At 36.1% G+C, this 16,964-nt stretch overlaps 1 protein-coding gene across 3 annotated transcripts in view; it reads left to right on the forward strand.

The window, feature by feature from the left end:
- Positions 1-16,379, forward strand: part of NLN (neurolysin) — a 324,053-nt gene extending 307,674 nt beyond the window's left edge. For all 3 annotated transcript variants that reach the window (XM_050330076.1, XM_050330077.1, XM_050330075.1), the window contains 8 exons: positions 695-855; positions 2,261-2,396; positions 4,525-4,891; positions 6,296-6,497; positions 9,751-9,937; positions 11,265-11,393; positions 11,893-12,029; positions 15,406-16,379. In XM_050330076.1, the coding sequence (XP_050186033.1) occupies positions 695-855; positions 2,261-2,396; positions 4,525-4,891; positions 6,296-6,497; positions 9,751-9,937; positions 11,265-11,393; positions 11,893-12,029; positions 15,406-15,537 (1,451 nt within the window). In that variant the 3' untranslated portion in view covers positions 15,538-16,379. The remainder of the gene's footprint in view (positions 1-694; positions 856-2,260; positions 2,397-4,524; positions 4,892-6,295; positions 6,498-9,750; positions 9,938-11,264; positions 11,394-11,892; positions 12,030-15,405) is intronic.
- Positions 16,380-16,964: the final 585 nt, after the last annotated feature.

The raw sequence follows: 16,964 nt of genomic DNA on the forward strand, positions 1-16,964 counted from the left end.
AAAGGAAGGGGAAAGGGCGCTTCCCCTGTAAACTCGTGCTGTCAAAGGCTGGCTCTGGCTGCGATCCCCTTCCTCGTGAATGGGTGCAGACTGCCGCCGATATGGGAAGGGTGGAGGGGGAAGGCAACCTTTCCCCTCAAAGGTTCCTCCGCAGGTGGCTCCCGTTTTCCGATGAATCCTAGGCAAATCCAGGCAGTGGGCAGAGCAGGACGTGAGGAATCGCGGAGGTGAACCGGGATGCCCCTCGAGGCCAGAGGAAGCCGGCCGAAAAATGAACCCCCCTCCGCACCGCTCTCTGAGTCAGGGAATAATAAAGTGCCATCCCCAGAGGGAAAAAAAAAAAATTAGGCCTCCCTTCCCCTCCCCAACAGTGGCTACCGGGGGAATGGAGTTTTGCTTGCACAATTTACCTCGTGTGCCGAGGTCATTTAGCATTTCAACAGGGCAGTCTTTAAGGCCCGGGTTAGCCCAACAAGGAAGTCTTAGCTTAGTAGCAAGAGATTTGCTATGGGAAAATTCACTAGGAAAAAAGGAAAAAAGTATAAAACTATAACAAATTGCAAAAGGAGAGATGTTATTTCTTTGGAGATTTCTAATGTCAAAATAGATTGCAGCGAAACAAATGCAACAGTCTCAGAAAAATGGGGGAGTAGGTAGTTTGGGTAATCATTGTTCATTAAATTGTATCCCATAGATGGCCTTCCTGATGACTTTATTAGTGGCTTAGAGAAGACTGAGGAAGACAAATATAAAGTAACCTTGAAGTATCCCCACTATTTTCCTGTTATGAAGAAGTGCTGCATTTCAGAAACAAGGAGAAAAATGGAATCTGCCTTTAACTCGAGATGCAAAGAGGTATGTTGTGTATTGATTGTTCTGCAGTGCAATGACAGAATTGAAAAATGGAGCAAGACATTCGGATGTTATATTTGAGTTCTGCCTATTGCATATTAATATTAAATCAAAACGTATCAGTGTGGTCTCTAACAGTTCCTTGCTCCATTTTATTCTGATGTCCAGAGACCTTAGAAGTCGATGATCTGCCTCTCTGTATGTGTGTGTACGTATCTTAATGTTCAAGTGGTGCTGTTAATAGATGTTAATGATCTTTTATCACATTTCCCTACGGTGTTCTGCAGATGTTTACTGACACTTTGCTCAGAGAAAAGGATGTCTGATTGTGGCTTCTATAGTATTTTGGGATTCTTCAGAATGAGAGGGGTTATTTAAGCACAGGTTTTACTTATAAAATACAGGTGATTAAATGTGAAATTAACACATTGCATATTGATCAGATTTTTAATTAGATGAAAAAAAGCCCTCCTGGTTTTTATAAAAGATGTATTTAATGATCTGAAAAATATTCGGAAACATGCCTTATAAAATGAAGAAGTAATTTTGCAGTTAATTTAATTTTATACTGGTGAGACCACACAACTAGATAGGTACAAAAATAGAGAATATGTCATTCAGACAGTTGTACCAACTATTTATTACAGAAAAATGGCAGAGTTGAACTTCTGTGGTTGAAGTGCTGGGAAATGTGATGAATACAAGAGAAGATAAAATGGCACCAAGAACTGAACACTTTGCAAGTCAACACACATGTTTAACTTGATGTTAAAACTGTGGAACAATCTTTGAATCTAGTATTTGATTTTTTTTTTCCCCTGAGAAATCTCACTTTTTCAGAACTAGAGGTTTACACAGTTATATTTTCAGCTTCTCAAGGATCCTTCAGCACATTTAGGTCAGGACCTAGGGTTTTGTGTTTCAGATCTTTCTCTGACTGCTATTGCCAAAGGGGCAAAAGAGGGAAATCTACAAACAAGCTTTGAATGTTGGCACAATAGATTTACAATCTGTCTTCATCACTAACAAGCAATTAAGCCTTCTGTCAGTAGTTTCACTGTTACCTTTCACAGTTAAGTAATTGATAAAGAAAATAAACTCTTCACAACTGTCAAAGATTTGTTAGTATCCTAAAAGTAAATGGTATCCATTTTGATTAATTAAAACAGATAAATTATAATAGGGAGCATAATGACTGTGATCAACTAGAATACTAACTCCCTGCAATCAAATGCTGTGAAAAAAGAATTCCAAGAATTTAGTGAAACTTAGGTTATTTTATATTTATATCTTAAAGTGTTTCATTTTAAATGTTTACTGCTTCACAGGATTTCAGATATTATTCAGATGTTTTAATAACATGTGTTTTCTGTTTTCACTTTACAAATTTCCCTACTTTCTTTTTTAGGAGAACACAAAAATTCTTCAGGAATTACTTCCACTAAGGGCAAAAGTAGCAGAGCTTCTTGGTTATAATACACATGCCAACTTTGTCCTGGAGGTAAACACTGCAAAGAGCACAGATAATGTAACAACCTTCTTAGGTTTGTTCTCATTTATAAGCCGTACGTTTATATTTGATGTGGCAACATGACTCCTCAGCCAAGATGACTGTAAATACATAACTGGATCACATTACCCATCATGTTTAGCTAGAAAAGGAACTCTGCTGCCTCCATTCTGGCACGTATGTTTTTTATACTGTAACTGTACAAATGCAGTTGCTGAAGTCAGGGAAGCACAAGGCAAAAATCTGAAAACAGCTGTTTTGTGACAGCCAGTATAAGCAAGTGGTTGTGTCTTTCTCTGCCCCAAAATGCCGTTATCCTAATTTAGAACCAAAGTAATATGTGCAGCCTAGCCAGTTTTATCAGTTCAAGAGGCTGCATCAGAGTTGCAGCTTTTCATTCCCATTTTTTGTGCATTTGTAGCCTTAGTGTCTTTTTCTGATTCAATTGCATTAAGTATAGTGAAATATTAGAGTATGGGATGATGCAACTCCCATGATCTGAATTAAAAAATTAAATCTGGAATGATGGATTAAATCTGGAATTCAAAAGCCCTGCAGTGGCATTTGATCTGAAAACAGAGGTATCTTGAAAATTTCAAATTGAGCATTTTATGAATTTATAGTCATCCTGTTGACGTTAGTGGGACCACTCTTGAGCATGGAATTAACCTCTGCTTTCTGGAATTACGTAGTTCCACAGAGTAGCATGTGTTCCTTTATTAACGTGTCCTAACACCACTTAGGAGTGTATATTGATGTATCATACAAATACCCCTCCCAAATAATTCAGTACAAAAATAAGGTATGTTTGTTGTTAGTGGGGTTTTTATGTTTATGTATCAATAAAGAGGTTCAAATGCTCCTCTTCCTTCACCTGTAAATCTGTTGCATTTCTTCTGAAATGCCCCTTTAGGAGAGCAGATCCATATTTGGTGATACCAATTATCCATTTATTTGACAATGAACTCATAAGTAATTTTGAGTTATTAAATGTTTGAATTACCTGGTGTTTTTTAAGTGTACCTAAAGTATTTTGGACTCTTTTTATATCCATTATATTATTGTAATACTGTGTTTTTTCATTTGTTTTTAAGCTACATTCAAAATCTAGCAGTTGCTTTGTCAGAGTAGAAGCATATGAGATCATATACTTTTTTGTTCAGAGATATCATACCTTGTGGTAATTCTCACAGAGGGAAAATGTTAATTGAATTAATTGTCACCTTTAGTTTAGTTGTTTTGATATATCCTGAGCTACAAGCATGACAGTATATTTTGCTCTACTTTGTTCCTATCTATTCATGTTTTAAATCCATGTTCATAAGCTGATCTTACAGCTAAGACAAAGAGCATTCTTTCTTATGACACATTCTGAATTTAGCACAATACAAGCTTCAAACAGTATTTCAGTCATGTAAATGTATATAGTGCCTTACAGACTACCTAGAAAGAGGAGTGGCAATTCCAGGGTTTTACACTCTAGGTATCAACAATGAACATTAATCTGAATTCTTAAGAAAGAAAAAAGTGTCTGATAGTCCAGAAATACTTAAAAGAGAGTAAGAACAGTATGTACTTTACAGAAGTTTCAGTAAGGTTAAATATTTTATATTCAATATGTGTGCTTCATAGTGCAGTGATGCTTTCTTGTCTAAGAAAAGTATGTTGGAAAAAATTTGGACCATAGAAATTAATACCCAGTGACTTTGCTAGTCTAGAAGCAAGAACTCTTGAGTCTCTTGTTCTTTTATCGGACTTTAGCTAGAAGTATTGAATTTTGTGATGCCCTTGCAGTAACTAATATTAGTGGTAGTTTTTTGCTGCTACTGCAGAAATATATTAAGAAAACTGAGATTACATGAGATAAAATCAAAGGATTCAAGCAAAGGGTCTAGTGTTACCTTCCATTCCTGATATCTTTGAAAAAAATCTAAATTTACCAAAACCCTTCACAGCTCTCCTAGGTCTACCTAGAGTACTGTATCACTTATAGCATGCCTGCAGTTAAGGCTCACTAGGACAAGAAAACAGACAATTGGTCAATGCATTGGTCAAACTCTAGCTTCCACTTCTGGAGCATATGCTTAAAGTTTTGAGTGTATTTAATAGGTAAACACATTATAGTAACATAGAATTTGACTCCAAGGCAATCTTTTTTTCAGATGATTTGAGTAAGAAGCTAAAGCCACTGGTTGAAGAAGAAAGAGAATTCATTCTAGGTTTGAAGAAACAGGAGTGTAAAGAAAGAAACTTTGATTATGATGGAAGAATCAATGCATGGGATCTTCATTATTATATGAACAAAACTGAAGAGCTCAAGTACTCTATAGATCAAGAAAAACTGAAGGAATACTTCCCAATTGAGGCTGTTACAGAAGGCTTACTGAATATCTACCAGAAGCTGCTGGGACTTGTATTTGAGCAAGTAGAAAGTGCTCATGTTTGGCATGACAGTGTTACTCTGTATGCAGTAAAGGATAAATCAACAGGAGAAATGTTAGGGCAGTTCTATCTGGATCTTTACCCCAGGTAATTATGACTTAGTGTTTTACTTTTGTGTTTAAAATGGAATTTGTCTTAGTGAGTTGCTGCTGGTGTGGTTACAATTAAATGCATTTAGAAGTAAAAATATTTGTCCCACTAACAAGACTATTACTGTGTTCATGTTCATTAAGTAGTGCTCTGGACTGCATTCCGATTGTTTATAATTTTTTTTTTCCTACCATATTTCTCGCTTCTGTTCAGTTTATGAAGCATTGCTATTTTGTTCATTTTTCTTTTGTAGTACTACTATTTAGTCAGTTACCCATAATATCCATAATCTATGAACTTTTCTCCTTCCTACCTTAATGCTATTTTAATTTTCATTTTTGTTGAACAATTACATTTCTGTCTGTTGAGTGTTCCTAGTTTCTTTCAGTTCCTCTTTACACCTTATATGTGTATCTTGTACTCTGTTTTTCTATATGTGTATTTTTAACCTGTTAGCCAAACTGCTAAAGAAAATAACAAATAGATTAATAGCAAGAATAGATTCCTGTTGAACACACATTGAAATTTACTTCCATGTTGATCTCTACCTCTCCAACTCTCTTTGTAGCTATCAAAATAATCATCTGTGTTTTGTCAGAGATTATGAAACTGGACTGATTTGACAGAGTTTATTCTGAGCTAGTCCTTTTTGACTGTCACTGGGTTTTTGTTTGCTTTGGTGTAGGTTTTGTTAAATTAGTATTTAGCAATTTATATATAGCAATATATATCAGCAAATTAGCTGATATTATTTTTTTAATGTAAGTTGATTTAAGGCTTGTCTGGCCTAAGAAAATTAGGTTAGTCAATACAATAGTACATAAATTGTTCTTTTTAGGGTAATGTACCCATCTCCTTCACCTATTTGCCTGCTTCCACCTTTATGTGTGTCGTGTGAATTGCTGAAGCTCTGTGTTAGTAAGACTCCTTTTACTTAACCTGAGTAGTTAAATGGGTAGTTTAGTGCAAAATTTTCAAGATAAGTTTTCTCTAAACCCTTGGATGACAGTGAAAAATGCCATGCACTGTATTCTTTTGTCTCCTGTAATAAAAGAAAAAATACTGCTTCAGAAAACACAACCTAGTCCTTGCTGTTACAGTAGCCATTTAAAACAGAATGGACATCATAAGTATGTATATTTCCAGTATTATAGTAAAAATCAGATTCTTGTAAACGCTGCTGGGAATCTGAAATTGTTGCGATCTGAGTATGAGATTACAGAGGGCACTTTTTCCCTTGGGCTCTTAAGAGACTCACTCTAGCGAGTCTTTAGAAGTCATGTAATTTTTCTGTGTAAAGCTATGTGTAAAGACACTGGCTGAATGTCCCTGTTCTTGAATAGGCTTAACCATTCTGGTGAGCAGGTTTGAAGATGGCATGTGATTTATTTTCTTATACAGAGAGGGAAAGTATGGGCATGCAGCATGCTTTGGTCTACAGCCCGGCTGTCTCCTTTCTGATGGTAGCAGATTGATGTCTGTAGCTGCTCTGGTAACCAACTTCACAAAACCGGCATTGGATCGTCCATCATTATTGCGACACGATGAAGTAAAGACTTACTTCCATGAATTTGGTCACGTGATGCATCAGATATGTGCACAGGTTTGTAATGATTTCGTTATTTTTTACAGTGTCCGGTTGGGGTTCTGTTTTAATTTTTATTTAAAGCTGAAGCAATAAATATAGCTCCTTATGAAAAACATTTTCATAGAAACTTATACTTTTGCATTTGCATCGTGCAGGCATCTATTCAGTCATCAGTGATGATGTGTAAGGTGAGGAAGGTGCTCCGTCATGGTTTCTGTCAGAGGGCTTTTTATTACATCAAGTTGCACTTCTCGATATTAGAAGTAAAAGGGTCCTGTACCTAGGAATGAAAATAATTTCTGAATCCAAATGACCTCCAGCATTTCATACTGTTAAATGCTGTCACTCTTGATAGCAAAAGCGTGAATGCCTGAGCCCTTGTACTTTTCTGCTCTGCTATCTGATAGGTGACCAGAAAGAACTGAAGTTAGTTTCAGATTTTGCATCAAGGTGCCAATGAAGTTGTAATATTTCTGGTTTCATTTTTACTTACATCTAAAATTAATTCTACCAGATGATAAATTTATTATTAGTTTAATGAAAATTTTGTATTTCAGAGAGAGATGTCAGTATTCACTCACCAAAGAATTCACATAATTGCCTACAAATCCAGACTTTGTGTAGCACTTCATTCATCTTCTGTATAAACAAGTAACAAATAATAAAACTAAAGAAGTATGACCCCCATTTAGATTCTTGATCATTATCCTGGAGATTGGGACTGCAGAATAAATAAATAAAGTCACCCAAATCCATATATTAAATCCAGAGTTAATAAGAAACTAAATTTGCTTAGATATTTTTGAATCATGTTGCAAGTAAAAATATAGTGATTATTTTATCATCTTCACATTATGACAGGTGTTTCTTATACCACAAATTGAGAAATAAAACCTAGACTATATAGAAGGTGATTATAAATGAAACACGTTCAGCATTGGTAAGAAACTGTACAAAACTGACTGCAGCATAAGCAGTGAGAATGTGCCTGGTTGTTGCGGAGTCCAGTTGGGGCAGCCCAAGCCAACAGTTCCATGGCATATGTACTTTAGTTGCAGTGGAATTGCACACAGGTCAGACAGGCCTGCTTTCCAGTTGTCTCTCCCACTGCTCTTTGTGCATAGCTACCATGCTTAGTCCTGGTGTAAATTGTATGTAAATTGTTATTTGCATGTGTGCAGACTTGCTAATCCCAGGTAAGAACATCCTGTCTCTGGAGTTAGTGTGTACAAAACACTGTCTTGCTTCATATGGTTATTTGTTTAAGCATGTTAAGACTTGACATTTAAACGACATTTAAATATGGGAGGGAATCTGTGAGTTGCTGGTAAAGGTCTGATACTCTGTGTAATATGCTGGAAAAGAGAGAGAGACTGCTGGAAAGTGAGATCAGGGCAGGGAGGGGATTTGTTTATTCTGTTAGGAAGGAGAGCTCTTGAAGTAACTTGACTCAAATGTTTAGTGTTTTTTGTTAAGTGTGATGCATGGATAATGTGTATGGTTAAATGAGGATATTTGTTTTGTTAGTATGTTGATGAGAAGGGAAAAATCCATAAAATTGGTCTGGCAAGAGGAGGTAGACCTATTACAAGACAAGGGTAGAAGGAAGTCTCTACAGAGGGATCTGGACAATGGTATGAGGTTCAACAAGGCCAAATGCTGGGTCCTGTGCCTGGGTCACAACAACCCCAGGTAGCACTCCAGGCTGTGGTAAGAGGAGCTGGAAAGCTGCCCAGGAGAAAAGGACCTGGGGATGCTGTTTGACAGTGCTGAACATGAGCCAGCAGTGCCCAGGTGGCCAGGAAGGCCAAGGGCATTCTGGCTTATATCAGAAACAGTGTGACCAGCAGGACCAGGGCAGTGATTGTCCCACTGTACTTGGCACCGGTGAGGCTGCACCTCGAGTCCTGTTTCCAGTTTTGGGCCCCTCACTACAAGGAGGACATTGAGGAGTGTCCAGACAAGGACAAGGAGTGTGTCCAGAGAAGGGCAACAGAGCTGGGGAAGGGTATGGAATACAAGTCCTGTGAGGGGTGGCTGAGGGATCTGGGGAAAAAGAGGCTATGGGGGGATCTTGTTGCTCTCTGCAACTACCTGAAAGGATGTTGTAGCCAGGTGGGGGTCAGTCTCTTCTCCCGGGTAAAAAGTGACAGGATGAGAGGACATGTCTACAAGTTGCATCAGAAGAGGTTTAGATTGGATATTTTTGAAAAGGAAATTTTTTTCCCTGAAAGAAAAGCAGTGTAAAGCATTGGAACAGGCTGCCCAAGGGAGTGGTGGAGTCACCATCCCTAGAAGTGTTACAAAAAACATGTGGATATGGCACATGAGGACATGAATTAATGCTTAATGGTGAACATGGCAGTGGTGCTGGGTTGGCAGTTGGACTTGATGATCTTAAAAGTATTTTCCAACCTTAATTATTCAATGATTCTATAAGACCAAATAACTTCTGTGCATTTGAACAACTGTCTTTCAGAAGTGACTTTTTAGAAATATTTTGGGTTTGGAATATATTTTATAAAGATTTTTAACTGTACAAACTTGTCCTCAAAATTAGTATTGTGGGAGCTTCTTAAATATGAAGTTATTGACAATACTGAAGTGAAAAATAAAAAGCTGTAATGTGCTTGGCTTTCAGAAGAAAGATTCTTCTATCAGTAATAAAGTGTCAGATTCAGAAACCTTTCACGGATAAGGTTGCTAGGATTTATTTATTCCAATCCAAGTATTACTGGCTAAAATAATTGAGCTATATGTTAGCCACATGTCTTATGAATTAAGGCAAATAGGACAAAGCTTAATAGGATAAGTTGGTCCAGTAAAGTCTGTGAATCGGTGTGGTGAACTGTAACACAGTTGACACTTTTAAAGTGTATAGTTGGAGTTTATTATTTTACTTTGGGATAATATAACAAACTTTTATAATAATTGACAAAATATAACATTGTGACAAGACAGCATGGAAACATTTGTATTGCTGTCATAATGTAAAAGATAAAAATCAATAATATTAAGAAAAGGGAAGTACTGCTCCATACCAGCAGATAATGCAGTAAATAACCAATGAGAAATCTAGTTTGTTCCTTGATAATAGTCTTATGTCTGATTTTTTTTTGTTCTACTTTCTTTAAATTTAATTTTTAAACTATTATTATGCTGTTCAAATGATACCTTTTTCTGCAATTAATTTTGACATCTGAAAGTTTGTATTCTGCTAGAAATCATGACTCCTATTTTAATTTAATTCAATGGCTTTTTCTTTTAGACTGATTTTGCTAGGTTTAGTGGAACTAATGTGGAAACAGATTTTGTAGAGGTACCTTCACAAATGTTTGAGAACTGGGTGTGGGAAAAAGAGCCACTGCAGCAAATGTCAAGACATTATAAAGATGAGACCCATGTTGGAGACACTCTCCTTGAGAAACTTGCTGCCTCTAGATTGGCTAATACAGGTATCTCTCTGCCTTTTCTCCCCACAGTATATGTACAAAAATACGTAATTTAAAAAAACTGATAAGCATAGCAAGCCCATTCAATTTCTTCTGTGTGTACGCTTCTCACCGTCTTTCCGGGTTTATTTGTCTGGGTACTCCCATTAATAAAGGCTATGATGACACTGCCACTCTTTGCCTGGACAGCAGCAGCTCTGATTTTCCAGGCCACCCACAGTACTAAAATACTTTTCCTCTCCATGTGGCTTCTTTACCTACCATCATTGTTCATTTAAAATTGGGGATGGGGGGTGTGATTGGGGCGGTGTGTGTGATGGGGAAAGAGGGAGAGTCTGTTTGGGGTTTTTTGATTTTTATTTTATTTGTAATCCAGAGCAGGCACTGTGCATAAAGTGAATACACTGTCAGATTTTCTGTATGTATTGTCTACATTTTGATTTGTACATGACACTTGACAGACGTGGAAATTGTTTTCAAATTTATTGAATATAGATAACGTATCCCAGACAGAAATGTTGTAGCCCTGTATTAATCAAACAGTCTCTTTACTTTCTACATCCAGAACCTTAAGTCCATATTCTCTACTTTCCCGGCAGATATACTGCCTTCCCAAACTAAGGTCCTAATTTTCTTCTCCTGCCCCATCTTGTACTACCTTACATGTATCTCCAAACTGAGATTGTAGTCTCATGTCATTGCCTATCACTGTTATTCTATCACTCCCACCCCTTTGTTCCTCTAATCAGGGCTTCTCATTTATAGTACAATTTGTCATTAGACACTGCTGTTTATTTCATACTGCTTTCCTATCCTGAACAAGAAGTCTTTGTCCCTGTGGCTTGTACAGACTCTGTAGCTGCAAAGCATTTTGTCTGGGTAAAGGTTCATATCTTGTAGCTTCTTAAAAAAAGCTTACAGCAGCTGCTGCAGCAGTTCTTGGTGTTTTTTGAAGTGTCTTAGGGTGGATATACTAACTACCATCTGTTGAAGCTCAGAGTGAAATGGTACATGGGAAGCGATGGCAGCTGAAAACATTATTTTAAATATTAAGATGTGCTTTAAAAATATCTGCGTTATTTTAGTTTTGATCTGTGAGGAAAATAACATTTGAAAAGATGGAGCTTATAATGACAATTCCTTTATAAAAATTATGCTTCTCAATTCTCTGTAACTGGAGCAATTCAGATGGGAACACTGAAACTCCCAAGTTTTTCCCATGGTTAAAATTCTAATAATTTAATGTGCATGTTGAGATCTTTGAAGGAAAGATGCAAATGAAACTCCAGCTACTTTGATGCTGGCTAATTAAATGTTCTTACCCACTTAGGCCTTTTAACCCTCCGTCAGATTGTTTTGAGCAAAGTTGACCAGGCACTGCATACAAAGATATCTGTTGACCCAGCAGATGAATATGCTAAATACTGTATGGAGATTCTAGGAATTCCTGCCACTCCAGGTATGTCACTATGAAGCTTTTATACAGCATGTCCAAATGGTTCGATTTAACATGCCATTCTTTCCCAGTAATGCTTGGCATACAAACCCCCCAGAGTTGTTTATGAAATAGTCTACTTTATGAAGCTCAAATAGTTATTTTGAAACTTAGGATTATCTTAATGATCTTTTCTGAAGGAAAATTAAGGCAAATATAAAAGTTAACCTTTTGCAGGATATATTTTAGAGTGACATGATATGAATTCCACTTTAGATGGTCTGTCACATCTGTGTTGGGGGTACAAGTAGCCTAACATGGGAAAATGAATTTCCTTTGTAGTCAGCAGAGTAGGTTCAATACTTTCAGGGATACTCAGACACTTTATGTTAAAGGTTTCAAAGTAGTTGATATAAATTCCTTATTAATTTGTTCTTGAAGTGTTCAAGAAAAAATGTTCGAGTGTTCAAAAAAACCCAACTGTATTTTATTTAAATGCCTTAATATTCATCTACTTTTCAAGGAACAAACATGCCAGCTACTTTTGGACATCTGGCAGGTGGTTATGATGGTCAGTACTACGGATACCTGTGGAGTGAAGTGTTTTCCATGGATATCTTTTATAGCTGCTTTAAACAAGAAGGAATAATGAATCCAGAGGTAGGTGATGAATACTTCTTAACAAACACTTCTGTTGCACTTTGTCTCTGAAACAGCATTTATTGCCATCTTGATCCATAGATATAACATCTCAAGTACTTCTGCACCTGTCAAGTTCAGATCAACAACAAAAAAAGGTGTATAAGTAACTTTATAAAATAATCTTAAAATTTTCAAGAGCACTTGCATTTTAATACAATTCTTACCACATTATACATTTAATATTATAACACTTAAGACATCATGTTGCCTTGTCTAATGCCTTCCTCTATAATTTTAGACTGAAAAAACATTTCTCTGTTGCAGGGGCAGATGCATATTCATCTACTGTGAAAGCTGTATGATAATAGTGCTCTGTTTCCATTTACATTTCCAGTACATTTTGTGTACCTCAATGTGAGGTTCCTTTATGTAATCACTACTTAGAAAACTGAATTTATTTAGAGCTTTTCTGTCACAGCACAGCATAACGCAGAAATTGTTTCTTTAGTTTTACTCCCAAGTCCCTTTTGAAGTCCAAATCATTAATAGCTTCTAGATTTACTAGGCCTTTTTTTTTCTTGTGTAGCTCTCCAATCTGTTCTGCCTTGAGCAGAAAGAAAGGTTAGTGATGTGGCTAATAGTCCTGCTAATTCTGGCAAAGTTTTTTAGAGATTATAGACTTTTGAGTTGAGATGCTGCAGATGAGATAGATGAGTTCTGTCATGAGAAAGGCCTTTTGGTCTTGATCCTCTTAACTGTGTTCTTGATTCAGCTGCCAGCTCTAGTTCTTCCATTCAGTAGAGGTACACAAGAGAGAAATAAAAGAAAGAGTAGAAAAATGCATGATTGTCCTTTTCCTCTCCTCAAATTTTACTTCTTTCCTCCCCTTCCTTTTCACAGGAACCATAACTTCTAGAACTGTCCATCACTCTAGAGGATGGTGACAGTAAACAAGATTAGATTTTGATCTGAATGAAGAGAGGAGTCCAAAGAGCAGATGGGGTGGAGACCATAAAACTGAGGCAGTGGTTAGGCCAGTAAAACCAAAATGGGTTTTGTAGAGAAAAGCAGCCAACTTAACAGTTTTAGAGAAGAAGTGACAAAGAGTTTGGAGATCAGGACTGATACTGTGGGGATAGGGATTCATGACAGGTACATGTGAGAATAAGCAGACCTGTTTGTTCATTGGCAATCTTGTCACTCATAAATAAGAGCAGCAGAGAAGATGTGTCAAGCTAAATGAGAGAATAAAATAACTTTTTATAAAATGTTGTTCATATGGATCCTAAAAATGGCATTTCAGGAGAGGTCAGACTTCCTGGGTTTTTATAACTGTTACTGTTTGGGAGAGATGGTGTAAGGGTGCTGGTGCCAAAGCTGTGGGACTTTGTGTCAGTTGTCTGTTCTGACACAGATATGCCCCTCCAGTGTCATCACAGATCTTTTGTTTTGCTGTACTTTCCAGTGTCAAAACTTTATTTTGAGTGATTGTGTAGTCAAAACCCTAAGCCATAGTTTGCCAGAATTGCAATGTTACCTTTACTTCTCCTGGGGGATGCCTTTTGTTCTGATTTTTTGTGAGAATTTTTATTTTCTTTGCCTGTGTATGGGAGGCTTTGAGAATAAATTAAGTATGATAAGCATGAATATTTCTATGGTACAGGTGAAAGACAACTAGTGCCTCTTTTAATGGGAAACCTGCTATCCAGGCTAAGTTAGGAAGAAAATTGATTATTTGCTGATTATATTACTTGCTTTCTACTGTATGTGTGCTCACAGTTTGCTTGATTGCTGATATAACTTCAGATGTAACAGCGGAGAGTTTTTCCCTCCCTTTTCAACACTATCTTCTCATATTAGTTCTCTTCAACGCAAAGAAGCATTTCATCTAAACGCACTAGTGTTCCACAAGATGCAACAAACAATGTTTTATAAACAAATACTAGATAACTGTTTGATTTTTGTAGTGCTCATACTTCACTATGTCTAGAGTTAGAGTAGTCTTCAGAATAGCAGGAAAAAAAGATTGTTACGGTGTTATGACTAGGGCTCTTAGAAATTTGGCTTACCTCTTCCTGTTAGAATAAAATCTCTCTTCCTGTTTTGAACAACAGTTATACAATCTAGTCTCAGAGACTAGATCTATAAAAATTCTTCAGCAAACACTTTACTAACTTAATCAGTTGCCACACTCCTCAGTTCTTCCACATTATCTTAAATAACCTTTGGTCTCCCTAGAACTGAGCAGTGTTCTGGCTCTGAAGGGACAACAGCAAAGATTCAAGTCTTCTCAAATAATACGTTTAATCTACAAGGAACAATATCTTTGTTTGCTGCTGATGTTCAGGAAACTAACCCAAATAATTTAAGCAGTGCTTCAGTGCATTTTTTTTTCCAGTGAATTTTGTAGGTTTTTGCAGCAGTAATTCAGACAATTGTAAATGGCTAATGTAATTCAGACTGCAAATGGTAGTTCAATTAAGTCTTGGAAGTCCATCACTTAAAAAGACCCGTGCTTGTTTTTACAGTACAGGAAGTTTTTACAGTATCAGGAAGCAATGTGGTCCTGTAATCCCATAGCTTTGAGTTGTGGGGGAAGTATATACATGTATATATACTGACTAAAAGGAAAACCAGTGGCTTCTTCAGTATCAGAAGCACTGGGACATCTCCATGCAAAATAACTTTTTCTCATCTATAGTCATGTCTCAGAAGCCCAAAATTCTCTAGATACGATATGTTCTTTAAAATACAAATTCTTTTTAAGAAATCCCTCATTACTTCCTGTTGTCTCAGAAACTTCATTCGTATTTTAAAAGGAATCCATTTCTTCTGAAGCAATAATGTTTATTCCTGAAAGTAAAACCTGAGTTAAGTCTCATTACATGTTTGCATGTATTATATATACTACTATGCATATAATATGTATTGTATATGTGCATGTCATTCTACAGTACTACAGCTTTCTGTCTCTGGACTATCATCCCTGTTCTCCAAACAGAGTTTAAAGAAAGAGAAATCAGTTAAGAGAGAAAAGATGGGTTTTTTCCTTCCAGTCAGTCACAGGGATAATCCATTAATGGAGATTTTGAGGACATTGTATGTTTGTTATGCTATATACAATGTCTTCCAGACAAGTTATAATTGTGGCTTCCAAAACAGTGTAAAAACAACAAGAAAAATAATTTCTTCAAGAATTGATTGAATTTCTGCTCTTTTGAGTTCTTCCAGCAGATCTAAATTATACTTGTGGTGTATCCTGATTTCATATTATGAAATCTAGAAGGAGAAAAGTTGTTTTATCATAAGTAGATTTTTAAATATGCAGAAAATACAGAAAAAGAGGCAGTTGGCACGATAAGAAGTATTAACATTCTGCTTTACCTTCCCTCAGGCTGGGATGAAATACAGAAACCTCATTTTGAAACCTGGAGGATCTTTGGATGGAATGCTTATGCTACAAAATTTCTTGGAGCGTAAACCAAACCAGAGAGCTTTCTTATTGAGTAAGGGATTATGTGTTTAGTAAAAGGATGATTCCTTTGTAATGGCATATAAGTATGGAACAGCTGGAAATATCAGTGTATTTCACATCTTAACTATGTTTCACTCTAGGCAAATTGTGTCATTTTTTGATGATTTTTTTTAATTGTAAAAATAAAAATATGATTTTTTAAAAAAATTTCATACGACTACAAAATTCAACACATCAGGGAAAAAACTGAGATGTGTAGAAGCTGAGGATTTGGATGGTAATTCTTTTTAATTGTTATGAAATAATACTAATCAATATGGGGATTTGATGCCATGGTTCTTTTTTAATAGATGTACTTAAATTGTGTCTTGTGAGTGAATTTTAAATCTGGAGGGGATAAAAAGACACTACTAGCAATAAAAGAAACAGTTTCATACTTATTCTGTATTGTCTATTGTATTGACCCGTGTCTCTGATGGAGAGGAAGTGTGTTGGTTTTTGTTATTGTTTGGGTTCAGTCTAGCTTCCTGACAAATTTCAAGATTGAGAACCTGCCCAAAAAGTTTTACACCAGAGATGTTTGTGTGATACTTTTAGACTTCATTCTGATGCATGTTAAATTCTTATATAATTTATATACTTATATAATATAATTAAAAAAGAAAAAAAACAGCCAAAATCTATGACCTTAGCAGTTCTTCCACCACTTCTTTGTTTTTGTTGATGATCGCAAGTCAAGTCTTTGGTTTCGAAATTATATCAACACTGACATTGAAATGTTGTAATTGAGCAATTATAATGGTTTCAGTTGGTTTGTAAAGTATTTTGAGATACAAATAAAGAAGGAACAAAATACGATCTCCCTGGTGGGAATGATAAAAGTAAATTGAAAATTTTCCTATTCCTTTCCAGTGTAGCATGCAGAGGTGCTACAAAAAAGGTGCAATAGATTTAATGATTTCAGCTGTGGGACTGTGAAAGTATTTGAGGAATTATTTTACAAGTTTTCTGCAAGATCAGGAAAAATGAGTTTTACAAGGCAACTCTCAGCATCCAAATAAAGCTGTAAATCACAAGTGCACTTTTCTTGATTTTGGATATCTTATCTTACTTTGGGTTTAGTATTACAGCATGTATATGAACAAGCTTTAATTTTGTTTACTATCTAATACATATTAGACATTCGAACAATAGCTGTAAACATGGTTGGTGTGTTTACTTTTTTGTTCAATAATGAAATAAGAAATGTGCCCGGTCAACTCAAAAGACTTCCTTTTTTTCTAGCAAAAGAAAACTAAAAGCACTCACTTTGGGTTAAAGCTGTCAATTTGCTTTAGGGGGGAAAAGCCTGACAATTGTGAATGTTCAGGTGCAACTTTATTTCTTGATTTTCTTTTAAAGCATTTAAACCGGGGAGGAAAAAGTGAGATTAATCAGTTTCTGAAATGGAAAATGTGACACATTTTACATCTAACCAC

Source organism: Myiozetetes cayanensis, unplaced genomic scaffold (assembly GCF_022539395.1).
Source record: "Myiozetetes cayanensis isolate MyiCay16 unplaced genomic scaffold, myiCay2020 scf4, whole genome shotgun sequence".
NCBI classification, from domain to species: Eukaryota; Metazoa; Chordata; class Aves; order Passeriformes; family Tyrannidae; genus Myiozetetes; species Myiozetetes cayanensis.